The 8,797-nt window shown below is 46.0% G+C and overlaps 2 protein-coding genes across 2 annotated transcripts; both read left to right on the forward strand.

The window, feature by feature from the left end:
* Window positions 1-1,425: 1,425 nt before the first annotated feature.
* Window positions 1,426-2,887, forward strand: PpBr36_10645 (uncharacterized protein; the record flags this gene model as incomplete). The annotated part of the gene is made up of 6 exons (XM_029897755.1): window positions 1,426-1,626; window positions 1,714-1,868; window positions 1,942-2,105; window positions 2,164-2,265; window positions 2,340-2,488; window positions 2,564-2,887. Coding segments are annotated over 6 exons (1,095 nt in total), but the record flags the coding sequence as incomplete, so codon positions are not given.
* Window positions 2,888-6,155: 3,268 nt separating this feature from the next.
* On the forward strand, window positions 6,156-7,863 carry PpBr36_10646 (uncharacterized protein; the record flags this gene model as incomplete). Its single annotated transcript, XM_029897756.1, has 4 exons — window positions 6,156-7,254; window positions 7,315-7,340; window positions 7,451-7,623; window positions 7,704-7,863. 4 exons carry the CDS (start codon window positions 6,156-6,158, stop codon window positions 7,861-7,863), a joined length of 1,458 nt encoding a protein of 485 aa, XP_029744054.1.
* Window positions 7,864-8,797: the final 934 nt, after the last annotated feature.

Here is an 8,797-nt window from a genome sequence, read left to right on the forward strand (position 1 = left end):
GGAACAATATGCCGCTCTCGATGCAACACTGTGCCAACGGTAGTTGTTATCAGACCTGCATTTCCCCGCAAAAGCCTCCATAGCCGCTCGGTGAGCATCCGCCATGACTCGATTGGTGGTAACCGACAGATCCAGATCCCAAGGCTGTGTTAATAACACAACCGTTTTACCAGTCAATGGCGTGCATTCGGCCATCTCCGCGAAAAAAAAAAAAAAAAAAAAGATAACAATCGAGTCAGAACCCTTGGCGGAGATTTTTCTGACTTAGTTTGCATCTCAATCGTTACCGCTAAATCCCTTCGGTGAAGAGGCGATTGCGGAATCCAGAGTCTGACTTGCAAATGCCACATCTCATTTTTAAACAACTCATTGAAAGACATTATCTCAATCTCATGTCAATTATTTCTCTGCCCGAGACTATGGCAGCTTTCAGTGCTAGTCTGTTCGAAAAAGACTTTTCTTATTTTCTGACACTGAAAATGGGCTCAAGGACAGGACCGCAAGGATATGTTTGTTTTTAATTATTTACTGACACAGACCTTACGTGTCAACCTTTTACCTTCGGCCACGATCGTGCCACCAGGCTACATGTGACAGTCACTGAGCAAACATACCGCCCTCATGCTCTGGAACGGACAATATGGTGGTAGGGGTAACAACTAACACCCTTGTACAGTTGTGGGCAGGGCACGGGGCTGGGGGGTTTGCTTGTTTTCGTAATATTCCCAACAACAGGGGATCGCTGCGTAATTGCGCAAAGTTCAGCACTGTGCCGGGGTGTTGGAATTTTTGTCTGAAACCATAATACACGTCCCAGTGCAACAAATCTAAATTATATCGCCTAAAATAACCTCGTTAGTATTTACACCGATTCGAAAACCGTAGATAGCGCGCTCTAGACCTAAAGATGACGCTGAACGTTCGAATGAATGGAAGTATAATAAAGTGACAGTGACTAGCGGTTTTTAAACCGAACCATGCCTTGGGGTTTAGCACGTGATGTTCATTACACAACCGTAACCACTTGTCTGGGTCTTTTAGAGCTTGACGAAGCCGAGATAAGCAATTCCATAGCAAGATCTTACTTTCCCGAAGTATACACCCTAGCCCCTGAATAAATATCACTTGCAGGACCATGGCACGCCCACAGCGGGCGCCATAGTACCACATAGCGAGATATTTCAGGTATATAAAGTACTTCAGGAGTTGTTTTGTACCTGGATATACGTTGAATGCGATTGGGGCGTGTTGATGCCATGGGTAGTTAACCAGTCCCTGGTTCCTACAAAGTTTGCATTTAGATATTTTACTTCTTTCCTTTCCTTTAATTACCTCTTTGGTCCTGCTAGCATGCCGATATGGTGAGTTATTACCCCAAAAGTTGTGCAGGACCGGATGTGCTAAGCCCTAGTCCTTTTTTTTTAGACTACCGCCACTGAGGTCCCGAAATCTTTACTAGAGGCCACCGATCGCTCCCAAGCATTGATATTAGATGTCACTCCATCACCATGGCGTCCTAGCGACACTAAGCACATTAATAAGTCTGGCTCCGTAAATGGCGCAGAGAGAAAAGAAGATGTTATCCGAGCATTGGTGAATGTCAATCTTCCCAGCCGGGCGTTGGAGGTAGGCTCTGGCTCACTGCCATGTGCAACGCTCGAAGGATTGGTCCCTTTTGAGTATTTTAACTTTCATGCTTACCAGTTCCCGTAGCCTGTGACGGCGCCTTTTGAATATATCTGCTCGCTCAAATCCAAATATGTTCCCGAAAAGCTCATCTGCGCCCTGCATCCCTGGATTCCAATCGCTCGCCCTGATCTCGAGCTTGTTATGTCCCTTGTGGCCGACATACATAACACATCACTGATGTAAGCAAACCAGCGCCATTTATATTACAGGCTCCCTTGCTTAGCATTCTGACGACCAAATTTTTGGTTCCAGGCTTGATGATATCCAAGATGCTTCTGCACTTCGTCGCTCTAGCCCAGCTACCCACACCGTCTTTGGCACACCGCAAACAATTAATTCCGCTGTTTATCAGACCGTCAATACCATACAAAAAGCTTCAAATAGCGGAAATCCACAACTGGTGCAAGTGGTAACGGGTAAGTGAGGTAGCATCCCTAATTTCCACAAATTCGCTCGCGTTAACGCCATTTTAAGAGGGAATGAAGGAGTTGCTGGTGGGGCAGGGCCTCGATCTGGTTTGGACATCGGAGGTTGCAATTCCATCTTTGGAAAATTGTTTGCAAATGATTGACGGAAGTAAGTATCTCCTGTCGCGGGACAACAGCTGATTTTCGCTTTTTTTTATCCCACCTCGCTAACAACCATGTCAGAAACGGGAGCGTTGTTCCTCATGGTAATTAGACTCATGGACGCTTTCCTACCTGCTTCGGCGCCTAAGGTGTCGTTCAACAGGTTTATGCTGCTACTCGGGCGATATTTCCAAATAAGGGATGACTATATTAACCTGGTCTCGACCCAGGTAAGTACTGCCAGTTTTGCCCTCAAAATATCTATTAATACATGTGCTGAAACAAGCTCCAACCCCTTTATATAGTATAGTGACGCTATAGGCTTTTGTACCGATTTGGACGAAGGTAAATGCAGCTTCATAATACTGCACGCCATGAACAACGCCAGTCGGTCTGCCCGAAATCTGCTCAAGAACCTTCTCCTCCAGACGAGAAGAGCGGGCTGCGCCGGGGAGCGCCACAAAGAGCTGATGTTTTCCATCTTTAAAGAGGCTGGGTCTCTTGAGTATACGGCAGATATGCTGGGCGAGATAAAAAACTCTTTGTCAGTTGAGATGGAGCGCATAGAAACGACTACAGGTGTTAATAACCCTGTGCTGAAGGAGTTTTTGAATGCCCTGAGGGCCTAAGTTACTGTTTTATCTGCGCTTGTAGATTAGGGAAAATGCGGGTGCAAAAGGTTTTATAGAGGCTTCTTATCACCGATATGGTTTCTTTCTCAGGAGGGTTTATATACAGACGGTGGCGTTGTACGCCGAGCACAAAGTTTCGATGGCTTTGGTGCAAAATAGGTACAAATGAGAACTGACCATAACAAAAAGCGACTTAGCAAACCAACTATTGTCCCTATGGCGACTTTTTCTTGGAAGTCCTCTACCTTCAATGTCATATCGGAAGCTCCACTCCACTTCTCGAACATACCAGTAGTCAATTTAACTCATGGCTCAGAATAGTCGTCGGTCTTAAAGTGAGCAATATTATCGCTAGCATGGCTAGGGCATTTGCAGCAGTTAATTACTTTCTAATTGCCTGCCGATATATTTTCATCTATCAATCGCCTAGACAAGTCTTTCCAAGTACAGTTCCACCTTTTTATCACCAGGACTTAGGCATGGCAGCCAGACGTCATATATGCTATTTTTGTCCCGCAATGATAACCCGATAGTCTGTGATCCTTATTACTGACTTAGATTTCGGCGCTGTAGCGTAGTTTGTTGTTGGGTGGTAGCCTTGTTCGGCGTGGTAAATCGTTGGGAGGCAGTTTTCGAAGAAAAAGCTAAAGCACAAGTATCGCCATTTAGATCCCGCTTGGTTGGGCACTGGGCACCAACATAATCAGTGTTCTTGGTCCATTTGTTCTCCCTGGATTTTCTCCAGCCAACAATATTGTGAAAGGGGAGATCACGTGCGGCTAGCCATTCTTAATCCTTCAAGAGCCTTGCCGTGCGTGAGTTCTCCCTAAGGCATCCTGCGGTAGGTATAAAATGGATGGCAGTTATGTCGACTGGATAAATATAATCGTTGTAGCTCCAAGCGATACCTTGTAATTTACTGTAGGAAACCGGCTTGCAATTATCATTCTTGTTCTAAATGTGGGTATTAATCGTACTCGTCGTCCAACGGCCACTCGTACTTTTGGGCCTAAAGCCGCCAGCTGTCTTGAGTTGCATAGGGGAACGATAATCGCCACGGCAAAGAATTTCAGGCCTCGTAGCTAAAGCAACACTTGTCAACCATATAATGAGAGCCGGAAATTCAAGAAAAGCGTGAGCAAGCATATTGACAGGAGCAAAGAAAGCGTTGGGGTTTTGTAGTAGGTAAAGTTGGAGAGGGATTTGATGTATTGAAGAGTTGAATCTAGAAGATGTAAAACAGTTTCTTGGTAATAATATTAAATAATTTAATATTGGGCTCTGACTAACTGTTGTTGTACCTCTCTATAGCTTTCTCTACAGCTTTGTTACAGTTAAATTGTTTTGAAAACTCCCTTCAAACTTAATTCTTTAACTTTTGGCTAACTCCGTTCTACCATGTAAAGCTGTTAACAACTCGACCCGTGATCTGGAAAGAAGTTCCCTTTCTTTGAGTAAGCATCCATGCTTTTACATAACGTGAAAGAAGCCGCAAAAACTCCAGACACGTTACGGTACAGCACAAACCTTTTTTTCCTGTCCACCTTCCAGATGAGGATAGCGTAAATTGATTCATTGATGCACTCAAAGATCCATTTAGACTGGGGGACAGTTAAATGCAAAATAAACGAGCCCGGATCAAGGGCAATGGATCATAGAGTCAGGCGCCCGCTCCCTATTTTCCCCGAAACTCCTTTGTACATAAGGACAATGACTATGCGTTGTGCGCCCCCTAAAATAGCTTCCAAGGACGGTAATCCATTGGGTGCGTCTTCCGGTCCAACAGTCCGCCAAAAGGCGCGAATTGCTTGGCTGGCTACATGTATGTCGAAGTTGGTTGGATGCCCACATGTGCAGTGTCATCCATCCGTCGTATTATAAAATTCTAAGCAAAGGAGGGGTTGGGTAACTGCATATCCATTTTCCAGCGCATCGCAGTCGCCGATGTAGACGAGAGCGCCTCTACCACAATTCTTATTATCCGTAGAGGCTGGAACTTGGAATGTTGTGTGCTTCATCTGCAGCCTTCTGCTGGTAATAACGCCGCAAAGATCAAGACCTTCACTTGGGATACAGCTGGGGGCACGGAGGACAACACGACCGTTTCGGAACGAAAAAAAAAAAAAAAAAAAAAAAAAAAAAAAAAAAAAAAAAAAAAAAAAAAGTATTACTATGCAGAGCTCATACAGCATGTGCTTGTCAAAGCCTTCTCAAATATGAGGATTTGATCTTTTAGGGTCCAGCGCCGGAAAACAGTGTAGATGAGGATGGAGAAGGCACGTGGGGCTTAAGCGTTAAGAAATAACTGTTGGCGTTGTTAGTGGAATGAGTAATTCTGCCCTCGAGCAGAACGGCATCTCGGTAAAGCATGACATAGCCATCTCGCTCGAATAGTCGAAAAAATGAGTAACAAGCTTGTGTAACTTGGCTGGATTGGCGATGGAAATCATATAATTATTGGACTCTGGCGATACGGATACCAGTTGCGGGCCAGCAGTTATTAACAAACATTCATTTGGTTTACGTGGTAGGTAACTGCTTTCGTGGCCACGTGACCTTTCTACCTTCTTCAAATGATTATCTAAATCTTGAACAAGCTGTCAAAGCCGACAGAATTGAGCATATGATTATTCGCACTGGAACGCAATCCGCCGCAGGCCACTCAATTGCATTTTAGGGAGTTTTAGTCATGTTTCGGGTAGGGGCTTAGTGCCTTCGGTGTATCAGCAGTCTCGGTAAACCACTCGCGAGTCGTATTGTGCACTATAATAACCTCCGTATCTAATCTACTGCAAAACGGCAATCACACGCACCGAATAGCGGCTGACAGCTTTGCATGCAGGGACATGACATAACTAGCGCACCCGTTCCTTTTTGTCAAGCCCTTCGGCACAACTTCAATCCATTTAACCACGATCCTCTCTTTGATTGCCTTAACCGTTTGCATGTCCAGCTTAGGCCTCGCAAAGTAGGAAAACTATCATATGGTTACTTTTTTTTTTTTTTTATCAAACGCCCCCCTTTATTTACAAATCATTCTTGGGTTGGAAAGTTGAAAACAACTGACTCAAATGTATAGCGTAGCATTACGAACACCGTATGAATTACAAAGTGGATCTTTCCAATTATCTAATTATCTTTTTTTTCATATATATCCTCCGACTCGGCTTCTTATTCATCTGAGGTTTTCTACTTTCAGTCATTGTTGTGCTTAGATTTACACTCGCATTCACCCGCATTTCTACCGATTATCAATTCTAACGAAATGGGCACAGAAGGGCAACCACAGCCTCTAGGGCTTGCAAGTCTCGGCCTTGCATTCGGCCCTTTCGCTTTTGTTTTAGTCGCTTTTTTCCTTTATGTTCCTATCGTCCGTCCCCTTAATAATATTTTTTTCCATCCCCTTAGCAAGTATCCCGGCCCCAAACTCTGGGCGGCTTCGCGGATTCCCCACGCCTGCGCCGTTTTTAGTGGCCGTAGCCACCGCAAAATGGTCGAGCTCCACCACCGCTACGGCGACATCGTTAGGATTGCACCTAACGAGCTTTCCTTCGCCCGTCCGGATGCCTGGAAAAGCGTCATGGGCTATGTCAAACAGGGCCAGCCGGAAAATGGGAAGGACCATATAGCGTACCACGAACAAATGGGCAGTCTCATTACCATGGAGCGAACAAGGCACGGACAAATACGTCGCAGTTTAAGCCACGGGTTTTCCGCCAAGCGTATGTTTGAACAGCAGCCTTTAATACAGAAATACATCGATCTTTTGTTCGAAAAGCTCCACGCAAATTCGGAAAACGGAACAAAAGCGCTCGACATTACGGCGTGGTACAACTACACCACCTTTGACGTCATCGGCGATCTGACTTTTGGCGAATCGTTCCACTGTCTTGAAAATCTCGATTTGCATCCATGGATTAAAATTATCTTCAAGAGCATCAAGGGAATGATACTCTTCAACGTCAGTCGGCACTTTTTCAGTTCCACAGACACTGTCGTTCGCAAGCTTTTCCCCTTCGTCGCGGCTGCTGGGGAGCAACATGAAGCCCTAGTCTTCAACAAGGTGAGCAAACGACTGAAGATGAAGGCAGACCGGCCCGACTTCATGGACTCCATGAGGCGTCAGGACATCACGACCATGACAATGGACGAAATATGCAAAACGTCGAGCACCATGATCATCGCCGGATCCGAAACCACCGCCACCGTGCTTTCGTTCGCCACCTACCTCCTGTGCAAGCACCCCGAAATTCATGCCAAGGCAGTGGCTGAGGTCCGCGCGGCCTTCGCGACTGAGCAGGAGATCGATGCCGTGCGTGTGCAGCACCTAGAGTACCTCTTGGCCGTCCTGAACGAGACGATGCGTATGTATCCTGCCGTACCATGGAGCTTAACCAGACGAACCCCTCTAAAGGGAAACATAGTGTGCGGGGACTCTATCCCGGGCGACGTGAGTGATCCTCCCAAGACTCCGGATATAAAATCTCATCTCGTGAAGGAAGAAACAAGGTCCAGTGCTCTGTGTTGAATTTTTTTCTAACAAAAAAAAACCTCGGCCAGATTTTATTAACCATCTCCCAATGGACCATGTCCCACTATGAAAAGAATTTCACTCAGCCCGAAATGTTTGTCCCGAGCCGGTGGCTGCCGACGGCGGACCCTGTTTTCAAGAACGATAAAAAGGATGCCTTTCAGCCTTTCTCCCACGGTAGCCGAGACTGCATTGGTAAAAAGTAGGTTGATTTCCAATTGCCAATCCGTAGAGAATAAGCAAAAGGTAAACCTAACCTAGTTAATCAACCCGCTGCAATAGCTTAGCGTACACCGAGATGCGAATTATCTTGGCCCGCATGCTTTGGAACTTTGATATCCAGCTAGACGAGCGGAGCAAGAATTGGGCCGAAGATATGCGTGTCTTTGGGTTGTGGGACAAGCCGCCCCAATATGTTCATCTAAGGCCTCGTAAGGCTTAAGGTTCGGTCATTAGAAATTTAGGCCAAGAAAAATGGCAGAGAGCTGTCCTCGCAGGGGCATAATGCGGTCGGTTTCAATGCGCCCGTTGTAAGCGACGCGGTCATGGTAGCCGTACGCCCTGCGCTTTGAAGATACCTGGCATCCATCGGCTGGTTGTACATATCCACCGCGGAGGTAATTGAAATGCCGGGATACCACTGCCGGCCCGCCGAATTACGCGCCCTCAAAGTATCCCAGGTTAATCCCCATATTCTGGTTGCCCAAATACTCGGCCGACGAGGGAGCGGAACAGCCCGGCTGGCAGCACGAACCCATATTTAACCATTTGAATTTGCAGAGAAAACACTCACAAGCCTCGGCTTGCGGCCCAAGCAGCAGATACTTCGAGATTCTGAAAGTAAAGGTAGATTAGAAGCCAGTCAAGGCCTTTAAATAACTCCCGAGGTATTCTGTAACGTTTGGAGCCAGTGCAAATAAAAATGATGACAGTAATAGAGGGGGATATTATGTGTGAGATGCGTAAAGACCAACCCCTTAACAAATGAGCCAACCATGTGCCCGGTGAAAATAGGTTTTATAAATTACACCACTGACCCGTCATCTATACCTGGAAGATCCAACTGAGTAGTGGGAATACTTTCTTATTATTCCAATCTTTATTCTAATTATATTATGTTGGTTTATTATCTGTCATGGAGCCATGGAGGTGCCTACGTATCGCCTCTCCCTCCTTTCATCCCTGCGTGCGTCGATAGTGGAAATTTATCTATGTAGATATGCCCTGCATTTAGACGTGAGTTGATAAGCCCCCCACCGTCAGCCCACCAGATTTTAGGATTTCAAAAGCATCAGAAGTAACTCTGGTCCCTTGAGGGGTTTCCTCAGTTCTTCAATTTAACGTCGGGTACCCCCTGCTCGGCTCCCCCCCTGTTC

Source organism: Pyricularia pennisetigena (assembly GCF_004337985.1).
Source record: "Pyricularia pennisetigena strain Br36 chromosome Unknown Pyricularia_pennisetigena_Br36_Scf_10, whole genome shotgun sequence".
NCBI classification, from domain to species: domain Eukaryota; kingdom Fungi; phylum Ascomycota; class Sordariomycetes; order Magnaporthales; family Pyriculariaceae; genus Pyricularia; species Pyricularia pennisetigena.